The sequence below is a fragment of the Oncorhynchus keta genome, chromosome 30, assembly GCF_023373465.1.
Source record: "Oncorhynchus keta strain PuntledgeMale-10-30-2019 chromosome 30, Oket_V2, whole genome shotgun sequence".
Lineage (NCBI taxonomy): Eukaryota > Metazoa > Chordata > Actinopteri > Salmoniformes > Salmonidae > Oncorhynchus > Oncorhynchus keta.
This window is the reverse complement of record NC_068450.1, coordinates 34,880,973-34,902,632: the sequence shown is the minus strand read 5'-3', so window position 1 is coordinate 34,902,632 and position 21,660 is coordinate 34,880,973. Positions and strand designations below refer to the sequence as shown.

Sequence of the window (21,660 nt, the reverse complement as noted above, 5' to 3'; positions counted from 1 at the left end):
GAGCCCGGATCTCAATCCCATTGAGCACGTCTGGGACCTGTTGGATCGGAGAGTGAGGGCTAGGGCCATTCCCCCCAGAAATGTCCGGGAACTTGCAGGTGTCTTGGTGGAAGAGTGGGGTAACATCTCACAGCAAGAACTTACAAATCTGGTACAGTCAATGAGGAGGAGATGCACTGCAGTACTTAATGCAGCTGGTGGCCACACCAGATACTGACTGTTACTTTTGATTTTGACCCCCCCACTTTGTTCAGGGATAGATTATTCCATTTCTGTTAGTCACATGTTTGTGGAACTTGTTCCGTTTATGGCTCAGTTGTTGAATCTTATGTTATTTCCACATGTTAAATTTGTTGAAAATAAACACAGTTGACAGTGAGAGGACGTTTCTTTTTTTGCTGAGTTTATAATTATCCACACAACTGGACAGTTTTTTGTGTTTTGGGAACATATCTTTTGTAATGTCCCCACAATGTTTCCACCAGACTCTTCCCACAACCTAATGAAACATTCTGGAAACTTTTAAAGAACAGATCAAATGTGTTCTGGGAACATTCTAGCAACATCAGGCGAATGTGTTATACATCATTGTATAATAATCAGCACGATTTGACCGTTTTTGTGTTATAAGAATATCTACCGCAACCTAACGAATATTCTGGGAACTTTCACAGAACCAATTTTGGTTTGCTGGGGAAACATTAACACTCGGCTCCCGAGTGGCGCAGCGGTCTAAGGCACTGCATCGCAGTACTAGAGGTGTCACTACAGACCCTGGATCGATTCCAACATTCTTCGAATGTTTTTGGGATGCTATCATGCTAATGTTAGATACAACCCTAACTAGAACTTCATGGGAATCTTAGCTAAATGTTCTGGGAATGTTCCCGGTTTGCTGGGAGGTTTGGGTCACTTGGTGTTCATCGTGTGAGAGTGGGATAGGGGTGATGGGTTAATTCACCTCATGGTTGTCGTTAGAACCGTTCTCCATGGTAACCTCATCAAAGGTCTTCACACTTGCTGGACGGTTCTTAATGTTCCTGAAAGGAAACAATTTCCAAAGTCAGATCCTAATGTAGGAAAAATGTCCCAGCCAGAGAAATCCAAGATTATACAGGCGCCAAAAAGCATAGAAAAAAACACAATAATCGGGAACATAATCAATTCAGTCAACAATTACATAGTGTCGGGGGAATTGATCTTTAAAAATAAACCCTATTTTCTTGGCTTTCCAACACAGAGAGAGAATCAAATAACCGCTTAATTCAGCTTAAGGGATAACTGACAGTATTTTAATACATTCTCAATAAACCCACTCGTAGGACCTATGAAAATACGAGGGTTTAACAAATATTATTTTAAGTGGACATAAATCCTGGTGCAGGGTCTGTGGTTTGGGAGGAACATTTTCGAAGGGGCCACAATGCTTTGGGCTCCCTCACCATCAGACTGCCAGGGTATATAGTTTTCATCCCAATCTTTATCAGGTCTTTCATTGTCCTCAAGCAGATCTACTTGCACTTCTTTAAGAGTAAGTACCTGACCGGCCAAGCAAAGCATATGTAAAGAAAATGGAGTGTGCTTTGGACAATGTACTGAATAAAGAGTGGGGAAATTATTGGTTGTTATCTTAACAATCAGTTCAGTTAAAATAACACAGCTTTAAAGATAAATTAAAGTTACCATTAAGCCAAGATGCCCATGGAGATATTACATTTCACTGTTTAAATTTCTCTATTAAATGGTATATAATGAACATAGACTTACGGCAGAATTATCCAAATAAGCGCTCTTCAATATGTATATCGCTGAAGCGTTACAGATTGCGTGATAGAAATGTTAAGATCATTTCCCATTGAGCCGATTTATGCAGGGTTTTCCGCGAATGCAATCTCTGCTAAGGCGGGAACATTGCCTTTAAATTTCAATCACGCTGTAATGCTGAACTTCCACAATGTAGATTGAATACAGCCCTAAATTGCAATACAATAAATGTGAGAACCTTATTCAATACTGTTGTGAGCCACAGGTGTGAGTGTGATCTTGTGTGTTAGGTTGAGGATAATATCTCTGTTAGGTTGAGGGTAATATAGCTAGCTGGGTAATGTAGTGTACTGACTGGCCAGCTGACAGACTCATCCTTCTTACCAGGTGCTTCCTGAGTCGCGGTAAGAGAGTGGCCTGGTGTTGGTCTCCTCTGACAGGGCTGTGTTGGAGGGGTCTCCCTCCTTAGACAGCAGGGCTGCTATAGGGATGTAATGCTTTCCCTCCTGAATGGACAGAAAGAGGAGAGAACACAACATGTCAGACCAGAGGCATAGCTAGCAGCTATCATAGACCATAGGCCTAGCTAGCAGCTATCATAGACCAGAGGCATAGCTAGCAGCTATCATAGACCAGAGGCATAGCTAGCAGCTATCATAGACCAGAGGCCTAGCTAGCAGCTATCATAGACCAGAGGCATAGCTAGCAGCTATCATAGACCATAGGCCTAGCTAGCAGCTATCATAGACCAGAGGCATAGCTAGCAGCTATCATAGACCAGAGGCCTAGCTTGCAGCTATCATAGACCAGAGGCATAGCTAGCAGCTATCATAGACCATAGGCCTAGCTAGCAGCTATCATAGACCAGAGGCATAGCTAGCAGCTATCATAGACCATAGGCCTAGCTAGCAGCTATCATAGACAAGAGGCCTAGCTAGCAGCTATCATAGACCAGAGGCCTAGCTAGCAGCTATCATAGACCAGAGGCCTAGCTAGCAGCTATCATAGACCATAGGCCTAGCTAGCAGCTATCATAGACCAGAGGCCTAGATAACTGCTATCATAGACCAGAGGCCTAGCTAGCAGCTATCATAGACCAGAGGCCTAGCTAGCAGCTATCATAGACCATAGGCCTAGCTAGCAGCTATCATAGACCAGAGGCCTAGATAACTGCTATCATAGACTAAAGGCCAAGCCAACTGCTATCATAGACGAGAGGCCTAGCTAGCAGCTATCATAGACCAGAGGCCTAGATAACTGCTATCATAGACTAAAGGCCAAGCCAACTGCTATCATAGACAAGAGGCCTAGCTAGCAGCTATCATAGACCAGAGGCCTAGCTAGCAGCTATCATAGACCAGAGGCCTAGCTAGCAGCTATCATAGACCATAGGCCTAGCTAGCAGCTATCATAGACCAGAGGCCTAGATAACTGCTATCATAGACTAAAGGCCAAGCCAACTGCTATCATAGACGAGAGGCCTAGCTAGCAGCAAGCATAGACCAAAGGCCTAGCTAGCAGTTATCATAGACCAAAGGCCTAGCTAACTGCTATCATAGACGAGAGGCCTAGCTAGCAGATATCATAGACCAGAGGCCTAGCTAACTGCTATCATAGACCAAAGGCCTAGCAAGCAGCTATCATAGACCAGAGGCCTAGCTAGCTGCTATCATAGCATGACGGAAAGCACAGGTGTGTGATAAGCGTGTGAAGCTTAGGGAGATTTGAGCTTGATACTGTTCGTGTGCTTCACAAAAATCCATCCAGGACTAGCAGGGAATGTTGCCAAAGAAACCAAGGTCATGCCTAATAAATCCAACGTAGAATGTCTGAGGAAGGGGTGATGATGCTGGTGGAGACAACATCGCTGACTGGCCTGTAAAGGAATTAGTCTGTATGTAACAGACCTATATTAATGAAAGGGTTTGAAATCCTCCCTGTTCAGCTCTTTTCTGTACTGTCAGGATGGGGTCCCATGAGGTTGGTTTTCAGCGTGAGTGATCTGTTATGTTATAAAGTGTTTTAATTCTGTGGTTTTATTCTGATGGGAGGTCTGGCGTGCTATCATCTCTTTACTATCCCCACCACTGTCTGGTCTCATTTTAGTCCTGTCTGTGTGTGTCTGGGTCAATCAACTATCTGAGTTAATGAACTATCTGGACCTGGGCCCAGTTGCATAAAACATTTTAAGTGTTACCTAAGGGAATTGTTTAATGACGTTGCATAGAGCCCCTCAAATTTGTCCTTAGGTAAGGGCATACTTAAGGGGTTCTACGGTAGTTTCAAGGCATGTATGGCAGAAAGAGTATCTGGTTACCATGGATACGGCCTGAAATCGCATGTATTTTGTGAGATGGCAAAATAGTACTTCTACAATCAAGACAGGATAACCAAATTGATTCAGAAGATAATAAAGCATGTTTCTTGTAGGGATTTCTTCTCTCAACTTGTTTCTATTACTTTCTACCACGTCAAGCGAATTTACAGAGAAACTAGCTATCTAAGCAGCTACTATAGCTCTGGAGCCATGGGTAGTGCACCTTCCATTGTTTAGCTAAGTAGCTAACTGTTAGCTAGCTAGCGAGCTGGTTGATGTTTTCCTTTTGAAACCAGGGCAGAGGAAAGCAAGATTCACCTCCATACTGAATGAAGCACCCTTAACCTTTTCACTTCCTTTCTTGTTGGGGAAATGCACCTTACAATGTTTTGTGCAACTGACTTAAAGTTAAGGAAACTTTAAGTTAAAATGAAAGCTCACCTAGGGTGTTTTATGCAACCGGGCCCTGTGCCTTATGTCTGGGAGAGAGGTGAAACTGGGAGCGTGGCTGTAGATATCTGAGGAAGTCTTCCATTCTCTCAGTGACTTAGTTTTAGACTGTCTTTTCAAATCAACGTTCTGGGCATTATAAGGACTTGATGGGAACCTATTGTTTTGTTCTCGCTGGGGAAACAGCCAATTTTCCATCAGGACTCACAATCGCTGCTTTACTTCTCCCTCTCTTGATTCCATCCCTTATTGTCAAAATCTCCCTGTCATTCCATTACCACAAAAGCAGCCCTTTCTTTATTAGCAGTGTAGGAAAGTATATGGCCCATGGCCTATATTATTATATTTTACCTTTATTTAACTAGGCAAGTCAGTTAAGAACAAATTCTTATTTTCAATGACGGCCTCGGAACAGTGGCTTAACTGCCTGTTCAGGGGCAGAACGACAGACGTGCTAGACGTGGTAAAAAGTTGAGAGAAGAAATCCCTACAAGAAACATGCTTTATTATCTTCTGAATGAATTTGGTTATCCTGTCAGCTCGGGGGTTAGAACTTGCAACCTGCCGGTTACTAGTCAAACGCTCTAACCACTAGGCTACCCTGCCGCCCCAATCTGGTCATCTTTCAGCTGGTGGTTGGGGCTGGTGATGAGGAGTGAAAGTGGATTTAGTCAGTGTCAGATCACATCTGTAAACATCCAGACCTTTGAGGACGATCTGTCATTGTTAACGATAAAAAGTGATCCTCCTCATTCCCTGCTGAGTTTGGGATGTTTCTATTGTCATAAATGGCCATTGTGCTCAAGTTCTCCAATGTCAAATCCTCCCCAAATGTACAGCCTCCCTCCCACATATACTACTGCTGCACTAAATTGACCACATTGTGAATACCTTAATACAGAGCTTATGATATTGCGTCATATTAGTATTACTGTTGTTTTTCCTACAGTTTTGAAGTGCGGTTCCTCTTACGCGCCAGCTACTTTTTCAAAGGGAGCCGAGGGGGGGTGTTGAGTGTGACTTCCCCTCCAAGTTCCCATGAGCACCCCCCTGGGCCAGATCCCTTCGCATCATCTACAGTCCGTACTGCTTTACACAGAGGAGCCTGAATAGTTGCAATTTGTGTGAGTCACCATCCAGAACCAGGGACTAATTTCATTGTTAAAAGTGGTTTTGTAAGGACAATGTGGCTCAAGTACTTCACTGGGTTTTAGCTTACCCCAAGGAAGTGGTTTTGAGCTATTTGCCTAAACTTGACTTACTTAAACCCTTTTACTCCGTGAGGAGCATACGTCATCCACAAATGTTCTCCTCCACACTGTTTTGGCTCTTGCCTCAGCTACAGACATTTACTGGTCAGAAGAAAAACAGTACGTCACACAAGCCTTAAGCACTTAGATGAAACAAGGCCCTATCCACAACTCTGCTGACCTCTGATCTCCAGGTCACCTTGAACCTGGTCTTCATCATGTGACACACCTTAACCCTTCATGGGTTCAACCACCTTCACCTAGTCACTCATTTCAGATTAGTGGTACTCTCACGGGTGGAAGGAATGATAGAACAAATCCATGGGGATCTTACCTGCTGTACGCTGGCCTGTAGCAGGTCTCCTAGTCTCTCCACCAGTTCAGTGAAGGTTGGCCGGTCTCCTGGCTCAGCCTGCCAGCAGTCCAACATGGTCTGGTATCTGAGGGAAAATACACATCATGTCATTATGCAGGCTCGCAAATGCACATTAATAACAAAGACACACTGTGTAGCTATACTGTTGAGCTAAACTCAAATAAATTATGGTAATAACATGATAATCGCAAGTATTCACATCCATATGGGTTGCTAGGCTTGCTTCGCTCTGCAGTGCCTTGAGAAATTTAACCATAAGGCAAACAATACTCAATCTTTTACAATCAGGCGTGTTTTGACATTCATAGAAACCCAATGCTCTCCTCCTCCACCAGACAGGCCCTGTGTGTATGTGGACGATGACTGACACGAGAGATGACCTGTAGCTGGCATTCATCCAAATCAACTGTCATCTACAATACTCATATACCAAATATTTCATTTTCCAACGATCATCTGGTCTCTGGGGCTGTATTTCGTTCCCTAGGTCTCGGTGTGAACATTAGGAAACCCCGCCCCTCAGCTCTTTGACGAGCTGTCAGCGTCTCTGCCCATGTGGGAAGACTCAGGGCCGTCATGTGCTGTGTTTTCACTGCAGCAGTGGCCTGTAATAATGGCCGACTCGGACGTGGAGGAATTCAGAGACGGAGCGCCGGCCGCTGCTGCTGTTTAAATCAAACCCCATAGCCAGCGTGGTGAACGAGCTCGGCCGGGGTGTTGATGAATCCCTAGCTCTCTTCACACTATGGAGCGCGGCCCCCAAACGCAGAGGCCCTTGCGTAAACACAGCCAGGTGCCCATTAGCTCCAATATGTTCATCTGATTGGCACCAGATTGAGTCAATTTGAGTTTGGAGAAAATTACAGTAAAAAGCAGATGGTCCATTACGCCCTCGATCCTCCCCCATACCCTCGCCTTTTGCCCTCTCCATCTGTGTTTGTATTCAGGACACCTAGACCTTGGCTTGTCGAGACGTCTCCTCTCCCCTCTGTGCGGTGGAGATTGGCTGGAGGAAGCGGCTGGGCTGTGATTCCCATGTTCATGAGTGTCCTTGGCCAGGTGGAGGGACTCGTAACATCCTCAGTGACAGGATGGAAGCCCAGAGTAGACCACCATGGCCCACATGGCCCACATGGCCAACAAATCAAGAGGAGGGGATGTAGACAGCATTGTGGACAGCACAATTTCAACCCTGCTTCCTGTCTGCTTCATAATGGGAAAAAATTGGTTCCACCCCTCTTCTGTCTCTTTAGGGAATACGCTGCCGTGGGGGGCCATTGTGGTGGTATGAATTCCAAAGTCCACTTCTCTCTTCCCTGCAGGAAAGCTGTGGGACGTTGGGAGGTGGACATCCGTTTTTCTTGATTCTTACGTCTTGAGGAGTGTCTTCCACATTCTGATGAGGATGCATCAGATCGGAGCGCCGTTAGGCTGATGGAGGAAGTGGACCTTTCAATCGTCTAAACGGAGGGACACATTCCTGATGAGCCAGTGTAGCAGCAGCAGGGTAGATTTACCACCCCATATCGCCCGGCCCTACGTCCCCTTTCATCATCCATATAACGGGGGGTTGGGGTCAAGGTCAGGGGCTCTGGATCCCAGGCTCCCACACACATGATCAACATCAGGCCTGGGAGGCTCTGAGGAGAAGTGTGGGAGACAGGGGGTATTACCCCTGTAGAATAGAGTGCGTACCGCTCCCCTGCTTCCCATTTAAACTGATATCAGCAGGTTGTAGTTCATGGTTCCTTGGCATGAGATTAGCAGAGTGTTATCTGCTCTCTCTATCTTAATTCGGTCAATGGAGCACTTTGCTTTGAACCAGAATTGAAAGGATCTTAGAGAGGAGAACTTGGCACCAGTGGGTCTGACTGGATCTACAGAGCTGCTATTTAGTTCTATTCCCAGTCCCCATGCTCTAAGACTCCAGTCTGGGTCATATTTTTGCAGGTCAACTCCAATCACCATCTCCCATGTCTCCGTGATACATCCATTCAATTGGCTGCAGTTGGCACAAGATGTTTTCAACATTCTGGACATCCCGGTGGTAAAGGGTTATAAAACATAAGTGCAGGATTGATCCTTTCCAAATGAATAAGACAGAGGGAGTTTAACTCCACCACGCTTTGTCACAAAGGAAATCCAAACGCTACGCACAGAGACACACACACACACACACACACACACATAGCAGAATGTGAGATAGATTGAGAGCAGTGCTCAGGATGTGAGAGCGAGGGGTCCGTTGGGAGTAGGTTGTAAACTCGCAGGGTTGGGTGCGTTACTTTCTAACTGTAATCCGTTACATTTGATAGTTACATATTCAAAATTGTAATTAGTAACGTCATTTTTGGATGACAAAAACTCTGTACATGATCTGATTTCTTTCAGTTACTTTTAGATTACTTTCCCCATAAGAGACAATATTACCAATTGAAAAACATCTATTGCGGGATACATCAGTGTTAGAGTTTACATAGTTGGCCTTAAATGGATGTTGCATGTTATTTTATGGGTTGGTTATATAGGCTCCTTCTAACCCATTGCTTTCTACTACAGATAATAATATATTAGCTAGGTAATATCTTTACAATAAAATCCAAAGTCTGTCAGATTCACAGTCATTCCAATTAATTTAACACACCTTGATCTTCAAGAATACGAATTGGAAATAAAATAATAAATAACATAATTTGGAGCGTGCTTATATTTAGACTATTTCACACATTCAAGTGTGTATTAATGCACATGTGTGAATTGGACATGTGTTTTTTGCATATCACACACTCCCTGAGACACCCTCGGAGAGTGGGGTCACAACCAGGGTCTGCCATTATCAGGTTATGTGCCTTGCTCGAAGGCACGTAGACCTATTTTCACCTTGTTGTCTTGGGGATTCTAACTAGCGGTCTGACCTTTCGGTTACTGGCCTAACTTTCTAACTGCTAGGATACCTGCCACTACCTGGAAATATAGATTAGCCAAATTGTTTTACCGGAGCATAACCCAAAAACGAAAGACTAATTATACTACTCTGTTTATGATTTTGTTGTCATGGAGCGAGTTTTCCCAAACTCAGTCCTGGGGCACCCCCCTAGGAGCATGCTTTTTTTGTTGCCCTAGCACTACATAGCTTATTCAAATAATCAAAGCTTGATGATGAGTTGGTTCATTCAAATCAGCTGTGTTATGCTAGGGCAAAATAATAAAATATGCCTCCAGGGGGGCCCATGACCGAGTTTGGGAAACCCTGTCATGGAGGACTGATTGGGCTCATTGCTTCAAGTTGAAAAATAAATGCTGCTCTCATGGAGTGGCATGCTTTGAGCAGTACTGATATCTCAATCATTTGCAGCTGTTGAAATCTATCAAAAGTGTGCGAGTTTGAGCATTTGTCCAGTAGGCCTATGGATATTAAAAAAATGATATCAGCAAGAATTAGATTGAGCAATAAAAGCCCCACTCGTGGTCTTCTTAAATTAAACTTGTTGTTGACACTGTGGAGCACAATACAACGGAGGAGTTTAGAAGGGAGGAACTCCCTCAAAATTTAATTCCATAGGCTGGGATCCACACTATGCGGCTGTTGCAAAAGTGCATTTTTAACTGTCTGTCCACTGGTTGCAAAAACAATGATTGATAGGCAGCTTAAACTTTTTGAATTCAACCATTATTGGGTTAAAATACACTTTTGTGAACAGTCATCCACAACAACCACAATTTGCAGGGCGCAAAAAATAGCTAAATGAGAGAGAAGCAGAGTGATCCAGATCTTTGCACTATGTACAGTCGAAGTCAGAAGTTTACATACACTTAGGTTGGAGTCATTAAAACTCGTTTTTCAACCACTCCACAAATGTCTTGTTAACAAACTATAGTTTTGGCAAGTCGGTTAGGACATCTACTTTGTGCATGACACAAGTCATTTTTCCAACAATTGTTTGTTGGAGGTGTACCTGTGGATGTATTTCAAGGCCTACCTTCAAACACAGTGCCCTCTTTGCTTGACATCATGGGAAAATCAAAAGAAATCAGCCAAGAAATTGTAGACCTCCACATGTCTGGTTCATCCTTGAGAGCAATTTCCAAATTTCCAATTTACTAGGATTAAATGTCAGTAATTGTGAAAAACTGAGTTCAAATGTATTTGGCTAAGGTGTATACTTCCGACTTCAAGTGTAGATACTATATCAATAATAAGTGGTATCTGTATCGGCTACACTATTTGAAAAAAGGGTTCCAAAAGGGTTCTGCGGCTATCCCCAAAGGAGAAGCCTTTTTGGTTCCAGCTAGAACTCTTTTGGGTCCCATGTTGAACCTTCTGTGGAAAGGCTTCTACATGGAACCCCCAAAGAGTTCTACCTAAAACCAAAAGGGGTTCTTCAAAGGGTTCTCCTGTGGAGACAGTCGAAGGACCCTTTTTGGTTGTAGTGAGCATCTTCTTTTTCTAAGAGTGTACACCATTGCTGCCGTCCTTACCTCCAAGCCTTGTATAAAGTGTATGTATAATCTTTGGATGCCGACAGCAGTCGTAAGACATTAGCCTAAAAAAGGCTATTCCTTCTCTTTTCACTCGATCCATCAAACGCATTTTGTGAGTCATCATAGAGGTCTCTGACTTGTGGTCACACTTGCTCAGGTGGAACAAACAAAAATGTTTGTCTTTTTCAATTACGATCTTGTCTCATCGCTGCAACTCCCCAACGGGCTCGGGACAGGTCGAGTCATGCATCCGTGACCCGCCAAACCTCGCTCCTTAACACCCGCCCGCCAGCTGCATCACCGCTCAACTGACGACCGAAGTCAGCCTGCCGCCATAAGGAGTCACTAGAGCATGATGAGCCAAGTAAAGACCCCCCAGAGAGGAGCAGAGTGATCCACTTGTTAACAAACTATAGTTTTGGCAAGTCGGTTAGGACATCTACTTTGTGCATGACACAAGTCATTTTTCTAAGAGATTCCCGGTCTTGGCCAGTTGTGACACAGCCTGGGATCGAACCTGGGTCTGTAGAGCGATGCAGTGCCATAGACCACGGTGCCACTCGGGAGGCCAATATTTTCCCTTTTCTCAATGTTGATTTGAGTGTCATTGAGAAAACTGAAAGGTATCATAGGTTCCTTTCTGAATTTAAAAGTAATCCTAGAAGTAATCATCTAGTTTTTCAAAAGAATCTGTAATCTGATTACAATATTCTTGCTGGTAACGTAACAGATTACAGCTGCAGTTTAAAAAAAAAACAGTTACATGTAATCCATTACTCCCCAACCCTGTAAACTCGGACGTGTGCCATAGCCTGGGACAGTGAGTGAGACAGCCCCAGGACATAGTCCTCCCTGCTGAGAAGCCACCCAGTCATCTCATAAAGGCAACAACAACCCCAGATCCCCCTGTCCAGTGACCTCATAAAGGCAACAACCCCAGCTCCTCCTGTTCAGTCCACCTCTCTGCTAGACTAACAGCACTGACACCACAGGGGCAGGAGAAACCACCCTAGACTCCCCCAAAGATATTCTGTTTCAGCAGCACCATCCACAACTGCCCTGCGTCTGATCCCCCTTGTGTGGACAAGGGAGGGGAGTCTCCCGACCCTTGCTCTCATTACTCTGTGTCCAGCCACCCCCTGGCCACTCCCCACTCCCCACTCCCACAGTCTTTAATGTGGAGCTCAATTACGACCGCATCGATGTCAGTCCGAAAACGGATCCGCACCTCGCTGCCCACCACACCCCTCGGTTAACTGCCAATCAGCAGCACCTGTCTCCCCTCCACATTCAGAGCTGGATTACCCATGATGCCTATCAAGCCCTGTCACTCATTCAAACGAATGAAGGAGCAGATACAAGGCCTCTTTTCAGCTCCAGTATATCGATATGGGAGGCTTTTCTTTACTGCCCTCTAATGTAAGAGTACCTGGTGTAAGAGTACCTGGTGGATAATTACCCTCAGGAGAGGTTGGGGGATACGTTGAGAGGACTAGAGGCATGCTTCGTGGTCTTTACAAGTTTCCCGAGCCAAGGGAGCTCGATGCATTATGCACTGCCAAGAGGTGAGAGAGCTTTCTGTCATGGGCCACTCTTCAAACTGCAAGTGTATTCCTTTTTTTGCCCTGAGTTAGAGGATGAGATTGGGGTTTGTATGTTAAGTAATGGAGTAACAAAGATCGCTTGATCCTTACATTTCAGAGGAGGAGTATTCCGGAGCTCTCATCCTGGTCCCTTCCTTCAGTCTGCAGCAGAAGTCCTCGTCGATGTGTAAGCCGGGATACGGAGAGGCACCTGGGGGGGGGGGGGGGGGGGGGGATTTGTCAGACACTTCAATCTCCCACACAGAGAGGGCCCAGATACTTTACACAGATTAGACAAGAAAGCTTCATAAACAGTCAGTTAAGACTTCAACTGATTGACCTTGCACATGGACAATGGCATGACTCCCCTCTCGACAACAATGATATTATACACTGAATAACATCGAGAGACAGCAATATGATTTAATTGGACTATTGGGGCTGAAGTAAGACTCTTCCTAGAATAATTAGAATTTATGCTGGGCTCAGCCGAAACGAAAACAATAATACACGACGAAGCCAACTTGTATCGAATATCCAATCCAGTTGGGGTTTTGGAAAATATTGCCCACGCCATCTAATCCATAAAAATGTCCAGACTCATGAACCAATATTTTCATGTACCCGACTGACATCCCTGACACAATATCAGATAGCATCGAAAGCTCCAGCGCACTAAGTCGGTACGATGTACCATCTACTAGTACGCCATGTTATTCTTTCTCTTCATCACGTCAACCGAACACGCTATGTAAATAGGCAGATTACCACGTAACACATGTCTAACACAGAAACCGAAGTGTAGATGAAGGTTTGGCACTTAAACTAACAAGACGGTGAAATCCCAAAACACAAGACAAAACTCAAGCTGCTAGACTGTGGGTCACGTTGCGATATGCAGGTTCCAGCACCATGGGACTGCAGCAAACTTTTGACCTCTAAACACCTATCTGTATCAGATTGCCAGACTTGTGGCAGTTATTTTCGTGTCCTAATTTATCTTTCTGAGACCATGTTAACACCACCCAGATGTGTGAGTGAGTGAGTGGTTCTTTGAAGGTATCAGTGTCTGTGGTTCTGTGTGTGTGTGTGGTTCTGACAGAGAAAGATTACGGGAGAGTGAGAGAAAGAAAGAGAGCGAGAAAGCAAGAGAGCTAGAAAGAAAAAAGAGAGAGAGAGAGAAAGAAAAAGAGAGAAAGAGAGAGAGAGAGAGAGAGAGAGCAAGAGAGAGAAAGAACGAGTGTTTGAATGCCGAAAATGATTGGCTTCATGGCAGAGGTTGAAGTGTCGATGCCCAATGAATCCAAAAGCCCTGAATCGATGTACTGTTCTTTCCTTACACTTTTGTCACATTTACTCTGAATGTTGTCCTTGCCGTCCTATGGTGACATTTGAGCATACAATATGTCATGTGGAGTCTTGCTATAGAACAGCTTGGCCGGGTGTGGTGCACGTTGCATAGACAGTCATGGACCGACATACAATGGCATCTTGAAGGTGGCAGTGGTTTCACAGCAGGGGCAAACATTTACATTGATCGGCTGCTTGGTTACACAGCGTTTGCATTGCCAGCTGGGAAGGCAACGGCCGACTTAAATGGAAGGTATTCTTTCTTGTTAATGGCCCTTGCCTGTGATAGAATTCACAGTCCAAGTTCACTAATGTTTTTGCAGGAGCAGCATGAAAATAGTTTTCGCAAGCTGACAATGCACCCCTGTTTGCCCCAGAGGCACACTTACGCAGCAGCAGAAGCCAGCTATGATCCAGTGCATCTGGAGGATCTGCATGGCTGGGGGCACCTTGCCTCGCCTGGCTAGGTGACTGGAGACTAGTCTCCTCGCTGAACCTTGCTGGCTGATGACAGAACGAAACCTCTACCCTCCTTTGGAAGGAATACTACACGCCGTGTGCAACATTGTAAGATTATGTGTGCAAATAATTATACAGACAATGGTTTTTTTCAAACTATTTTGTGACTATTTGATTTAAAAAAAAATAAAAAAATTATAAGCAGCAACATTGGTACTGAGTATCATCATAAATAGCGTCATAAGAATTCTCTGATAGAAATATATTACAGGCCAGAAAAGATCAGTGTGCACCAAAGCAGTCTAGGTTTGCAGTTTCATTAACAATCCTAAAACAGTAGTCCTTGTAGACGTGATTCAGGACCTACACAACAGAGGAAATCTGCATTGAATAAGTCTGTATTGTTCCAAATGGCTGTGCACAGATGTTTGTTAATTTCTGCTCATTCATTCTGCTAACGGGGAGGTGAGGTGAGCTATTTGTTTTTGTATTTATTATGGATCACCATTAGTTCCTGCCAAGGCAGTAGCTACTCTTCATGGGTGGGGTCCAGCGAAATTAAGGCAGTTATACCATTTTAAAAACATTACAATACATTCACAACAGATTTCACAACTCATTAAGTGTGTTCCTCAGGCCCCTACTCTACTACCACATATCTAAAACACAAAATCCATGTGTACGTGTGTGTATAGGGCGTATGTTATCGTGTGTGTGTATGCATGTGTCTGAGGGACTAGACGGCATGGTGAGTCATTCCTGGTATGTATATTTACCCAGAGAGAAGATCTCCCACATCAGAACTCCAAAGGACCACACATCGCTCTGAGTGGTGTAGATCTTGTCAAAAATGGCCTCTGGCGCCATCCACTTGAGGGGCAGTCTGGCCTGTGAGGGGAGAGATGGAGATAAGAGACGACAGCTCTTTTAAATCAGTATCTCATCTCACCTGTGTGACTGGCTGTCTCATCAATACCATCAATAACTGACCTGTCACATCTGAGGTGAAGCAGAAGGGCTTGTTGAGTAAAGTAGGGCAAATGCCCTCATGGCATAGTATTACCAACATCCTCAACAACCAAACGTCCTCTAGTCTATGCAGACAGACACGTTTATTAAATTTTCAGACAAACAGTGAAATCTGCCCAGAATATCTGCCATTTCCCAGATTTCCTGCATTTATTCAATCGCTCTTTTGTTTTTGCCAAGTCGGTAGTAACAGAACACGTGTTCGTTCTGGTTCTTTTCCATCAAGCTGAGTGTTTTTGAATGCCGCTCTCTCTCACACAACAGGCGATAATCGACGTCAAGTCGTTGGTGCGTTTTATCACGTGGAATTGACTTATTATGTCAGATGAATAGTAGCACAGCATAGCGTTGTAAAAAAGATCAGATTGCTGTTCATACTTACATCTCCTTTGCGAACATAGTCTGGGTCTTTGTAGATGTCTCTGGCCAGTCCAAAATCGCATATCTTCACAACATTATTCTCAGACAGTAGGATGTTTCTTGCAGCCAGATCACGATGAATACACTAACAAAATAAGAGAAAACACCCAGTTAGATTAGGATTGACATCGATGCATGACTTTACATGAACGTTTGAGTTATGTGGACATGTCTCAAGTTACGATTCAGCCTAATGTGATAAAGCATGGCGAGGACTATTTCCTGACCATGTGACCTGATAGGAAACACTCAATGCCCTGTGCATGTCAGCTAAGACAACCATATGGAACAGTCATCAATTGTATTCGGAATGCGAAGTGTTCCATACCTAGGTTAAAGCCTTCTCTCTAATATTGACAACAATGGGTTCACTAATTAGTACCATCCGCTCTCGCAGAGCTTGTGACAAACCTTTAAATCTGAATGAGTTTTAGACTGATTATAGCCAATAGAATCGCAAGGAACATCGTGTTCTATGAATAAAATATGTGAACAAAACAACTTCCCCAGCTGTCAAAATACAACAGCCTTTTATTAAATCTAAAGTCAACTGGACTGAATAAAGCTTGATAAACTGGTATTAGATTAATACCCAACATGTGTGTCACAAGACTACCTTTAGCAAAGTATTTTGATATCGTAATTTGCCTGGAGGAGGTGCATACCTTGCGTGAAGCCAGGAACTCCATGCCTTTTGCAACTTGGAAAATGTAGCAAATCAAATCTTCCATTGTCAGCACTCTCTTGTACAGATCCTCTGGCTCTGAGGGTAAAACGGAACATAAAGTGGAAATGAATACAAACTATTTTCATGAATGTGATTTAGTACGGTGTAACACGTACAGTGAGCTCCAAAAGTTTTGGCATGAAATGATATGATACAATGACTATGAGGTTAAAGTGCAGACTGTCAGCTTTTATTTGATGGTATTTTCTTTATCCATATTAGGTGAACCGTTTAGAATTGACAGCACTTTTTGTACATAGTCCCCCATTTTAATGGAGCAAAAGTATTGGGACAAATTCACTTATATGTCTATTAAAGTAGACAAAAGTTAAAATAAAAAATGTAAATATAAAAATAAATAATAAATAAATTGGTTCCACAGTCCTAGCACGCAATTATCACATTTGTCACATCAAGCTTGTGACTCTACCATTTTTTATGCATTTGCAGTTTGTTTTGGTTGTGTTTCAGATTATTTTGTGCCCAATGGAAATGAATGGTAAATAATGTATTGTGTCATTTTGAAGTCACTATTATTGTACATAAGAATATACTTCTACATGAATGTGGATGCTACCATTATTACGGATAATCCTGAATGAATCGTGAAAAATAGTGAGTGAGAAAATTACAGAGGCATAAATATCATACCCACCCAAAAATTCTAACCTCCCCTGTTATTGTCATTGTGAGAGGTTAGCATGTCTTGGGGGTATGATATAAAATGACAACCTCCCCTGTTATTGTCATTGTGAGAGGTTAGCATGTCTTGGGGGTATAATATCAAATGATAACCTCCCCTGTTATTGTCATGGTGAGAGGTTAGCATGTCTTGGGGGTATAATATAAAATGATAACCTCCCCTGTTATTGTCATTGTGAGAGGTTAGCATGTCTTGGGGGTATAATATAAAATGATAACCTCCCCTGTTATTGTCATTGTGAGAGGTTAGCATGTCTTGGGGGTATGATATTTGTGCGCCTGTAACTTTCTCACTCATCATTCACGATTCATTCAGGACTATCCGTAATCATGGTCGCATCTACATTAATGTGGAAGTGTTAAGAAACATATTCTACTCTTATCTACAATAAAATTGACTCCAAAATGACAATACATTATTTACCATTCATACATATTGTTATATATTATATTTAAAATGGCCGACGTGCAAAGCTGCAGTCAGGACAGAGGAGGATGTCAACAGAGGCCTCCTCCTCCACTCCCCCTTTTCCTCTCAGCCCGGGGTTCCTGTCCTATCGATTTAATTAATGAATAGGAGGAGGAAACGTCCTATCAGGCCCAGGGAAGAAAACAATCATGGGGCATGGGAGTGTGGGTGGAGGTGAGAGGGAAGGGTGAAGGGGGCGGTGAGGGGAAGGAAGACGCTGTTGGCTCATTTAGTTTACCTTCCTCCTCTTCCTCTGAGTCGCAGTAGCTCTTATCTTCCACAAAGCCGGAGCTGGCCGAGCTTCCGGTGCTGGCCACGCTCTCCAGGCGCCGCTTGATGAGCTCGCTTAGGTCACAGCCCGACCCCGACGTCACCACCTTACCGTCCTGGCTCTGACATACGAGACACACACCAGATGAAAAATACAGATGCAAACCTTGAGTCACTTTAGAAAACGGTTCTTCTAACAATCTGGGGTTTTCCTGTTAGGTTGGGGTTTTGACAGCTAAGTAGACTAAATCATGAAGGCTTTTGATTTGATGAGAAAGCAGGATTTCTGAAAGCTGCTGATTTACCTTATAAACGATGAAATCAGCCCTCTTGCTTCTCAAGTAGTTTGACAAGTTTCCATATTTGCAGTACTCCACTATCATCATCAATGGACCTGAGAAGAAAGACGCACGGAATTCAAAGAAGATTCCAAATAAGTAATAATTCATGAACAGTCAAAACAGGATTTTCTCTGAGATTCCATCAATTTATAAACATACTTCACAAATTGCATGCAGGTCATACAGTGTGACTAAGTTCAAACATAAGAGTTAACCCTGTCCTCTCTCTCTCACCTCCAGGCTTGGTGCAGGCTCCCAGCAGGTTGACCACGTTCAGATGATGACCAATGTGGATCAGGATCTTCAGCTCCGACATCAGAGCCTTGCGCTCATTTGTCGTAGCTCCTCCTGTTTCAACATAAACACAGACTATTTACAGGGATGAAGGTTAAATGTACATGTCCTATTGCGGGGATACTGTTTCATACTCCACAAAAGAGTGGATGTATTTTGGACTTTCAATGAAAATGTCATATAAATTCTTTATCTTCGTTTAAGATTACGCCAACTGATGTACGTTCCTGGACGTCTGGAAACCAAACAGCAGAGATGGAAAATAAAGAACAGATTTTTACGCGCGTGCGGAGGAGATTTGAAATAGGCAAGACATTTTTCACATAAGGTAATATGATTATCTGCATGAGAACATTCAATGTGCAAGGTGAGGATGGTATGCAACGATGGACAGTGGGAAATAAATGAAGTCAACATGGGAATATATAGGACTTAAAACACAAACATCAGCATTCTCTCACATGAAATTAGATACTCGCATACATGAGGGAACAACCCAAAGCACAGCCACACATTACATCACAATAAACACTGCAGCACACATGGAGAGTCAATATGACAGTAACATTATTTTTCCCCAGAATATAAAATGCTGTTTTGTTTCTCAGTTGTATAGCTAGTCTACACATAATATAAGAGGCCAATATCTTGGTCAGGAATGCTATGAGGTCAGAGGGAGGGATTTATTTAACCACGTATAAAGTAAACACCACCAAAGTGACTCATCCTTTTATACAGGGGGGCATCGATGCCAAGATTAACGGTCCCTCTAAACCTCTCAGTAACATTGATCGCAAAGACTGTGGAATACCAACTCGTCAATGTTGGGTGGCAGCCTAATGCGTCCAATGTGCCTGTGTAATGTCTCTCTCTTCTTTTATCTGGAAAGCTCATCTGGACACAGGTGGTTGGAGTTAGCAACGGTACCAATAATGTCCCTAACTGATAAACAGAATGAAAACATTGACTGAACAAAATGGTGTTGCAAAATAATCTTGCTCTCAGCCATCACTGACTCCCTGGATGTGGTTTAATCTAACGGGGATTTTGGGCGATTTAAATAATGAATCAACGACTTGAATTTAAAAAATGAATGGCGAACGTTCGATGACCAAATTACCCAAAAAATGGAGGGGGAAAACGACCAAATCGCCCTCTAGTGGCCTCATGGGTGGAAGGTTATTCATATTTTACATAATTTCATAATTAATAAACATGTTATATTCTTCTGTAATATTGGGATGCAAACTCAAAATGGAATACATTGAAACGCTGTATCTGAGATGGTACAGGTGTGGTCTTTTTAAAGCCCATAACCATGTGTGTGAGGTGGATACTTTATTTGTTTAGGACTACCAAGAAACACTCTGTGTGACCCTGATTTAGCCTACTGCAGTAAAAGGTTTTAAACAATGAATCAATTACTTGAATTTAAATAACGAATGGAAAACTTGTGAATTGTGGGACTGTACTTCTGCTCTGTCTTATTTTTGCTCATCACAGTGGTCCCAGCCTGCTCTGGAAGCTGGAGCTGACTGACGCTGAGTCTCAACACACACTGCACGGAGGGTCAGTTTAGGGAAGTGAGCTGCTTTTCATTATGTTTGACCTGGGGGGGTCCTGGAGTAGAGCAGTAGAGCAGCAGCAGGCCTGGTGAGTTTGGTTTCTCCATGATTAATGGAAAGAGATGATTAATGCTTTAACACTGACAGAAATATCTAACAAATGGCCTGATTTATCATCCCCATGTAGCTAGATGTTTCACAACACCATCAGTATCCATCTGTGGCCCCATTACTCTACAGAGTTATAGTTGAATATCCTAACAGAACCCGGAGGAAAGTTAGTTGGACCACATCAACCCTAAGGGGATACAGCCAGTGTCAGTGATATTGGGCTGAAATGTTTATTCTGCTAAGATCACTAGGTAAAATTCCTTGGACAGTCTCTCCCCCCCCCCCTCCCCTTCTCTCGGAGTCTCTCTCCTTCTGCATTGCTTTTTACTGCTTTTTACTCAATTGTTGATGGGATAAATATGCTCTGCCAGATTTAGAAAGACTGAAATGTGACCATAATTTATGGTGACCATAAATCATATGTGGGAAGCAGGTGTGTGTGGGGGGGGGATCATTGTTTCCAATTGTTTGTGTATCTCCAAAGCATCTGGGTTACAATTATTAATAATAACTTTTATTTTTCTAACCTTTATTTGACAACTTTTTGTTTTTTACACTTTTAAACTTTGCAATCACTAACACCAAGTGGAATGCTATCCTGATTCCTGTCATATCTGTAGACTGTCATCCTCATCAGGGACACCAAGGTCTCAGGCAGCCAACGCACGCCTCCTTTGAACAAATAGTCTGTGCGCGACTGTTAATTACATGCACATGTGCTAGCACAGCTTTTGAATTCACATCATGCGCGAGAAACCAAATTGTCTGTTGAAATGACAGATGGCTGTTTTACATCTGTTACATCCAAAACAATGGATATTGTGTTTGTATTTGGCGAGAAGCACCTTTATCAGTACCATTTCCACCAGGTGTGAGCGAAAGGAAGCTATGTGGAAAACAGCCTGTATCACTTTTCAATGTGGTTTTTCAACAGAAGTGCACATGAGAGTAAATTAGCATATATAAAATGTTCAGATTAAAGTCTTGATAATAATGTTTCTTCCATACCTTTCAGCATTTTGACGGCCACAGTCTTGCAGGTCGAGAGCTTGTCAATCCCAAAAGCAGAGGCCTCTACCACTTTCCCGAAGGCTCCATGGCCCAGAGTTTTGCCTGGGACAGAGAGCGAGAGAGCGAGAGAGAGAGAGAGAGAGAGAGAGAGAGAGAGAGAGAGAGAGAGAGAGAGAGAGAGAGAGAGAGAGAGAGAGCAGAGAGAGAGAGCAGAGAGAGAGCAGTGGGTTACAATAAGTCTACATGTAAATGAAAGTGGCTGGCCCCTGGGGAGTAGTAAATCTGGTTGGGTTCTCTATCAGGGGAATTATGGGTAATTAAAACAACCTGCTGAGGTTCTGACCAATGGGTCCGTGAAGCGCTCCTCCATGGGATTTATAGTGCCGTTAAGACAGTGGAGGGTCGCTGATGAGCAACGACGCTACACCCTCTTCACAGGGGGGTGTCACCTCTGCCACATACCATCCTCTCTGGCACTATATTTCAATGTAATGGGCAAACAGGGTCACACAGTTTAAGAGGACCCAGATGGGTGCCGCATTATCAACATCACATTGACCTGTGGATGTGAAATGTAGGCTGGACAAGTAAATACGCTTACAGTAGGTGCCAATTGATGGTGCGTATAGGCCTTTGAGTTACAGCGTGGTCATGGTGAGGGACTTTTTAGACTATACCAGTGCTGTATGC

At 43.4% G+C, this 21,660-nt stretch overlaps 1 protein-coding gene across 2 annotated transcripts in view; it reads right to left on the bottom strand.

Annotated features, from left to right (window-relative positions):
* Positions 1-21,660, bottom strand: part of LOC118363440 (vascular endothelial growth factor receptor kdr-like) — an 83,958-nt gene that overhangs the window by 9,028 nt on the left and 53,270 nt on the right. For both annotated transcript variants that reach the window (XR_008087572.1, XM_052488338.1), the window contains exons 18-28: positions 20,968-21,072; positions 18,224-18,337; positions 17,954-18,042; positions 17,617-17,770; positions 16,146-16,243; positions 15,443-15,565; positions 14,808-14,919; positions 12,334-12,433; positions 6,116-6,221; positions 2,149-2,270; positions 962-1,040 (exon numbers count right to left, since the gene is read on the bottom strand). Coding sequence is in view for 1 of the 2 variants with exons in the window: in XM_052488338.1 (XP_052344298.1) it covers positions 962-1,040; positions 2,149-2,270; positions 6,116-6,221; positions 12,334-12,433; positions 14,808-14,919; positions 15,443-15,565; positions 16,146-16,243; positions 17,617-17,770; positions 17,954-18,042; positions 18,224-18,337; positions 20,968-21,072 (1,202 nt within the window). In the remaining variant the exon portion in view is untranslated. The remainder of the gene's footprint in view (positions 1-961; positions 1,041-2,148; positions 2,271-6,115; positions 6,222-12,333; positions 12,434-14,807; positions 14,920-15,442; positions 15,566-16,145; positions 16,244-17,616; positions 17,771-17,953; positions 18,043-18,223; positions 18,338-20,967; positions 21,073-21,660) is intronic.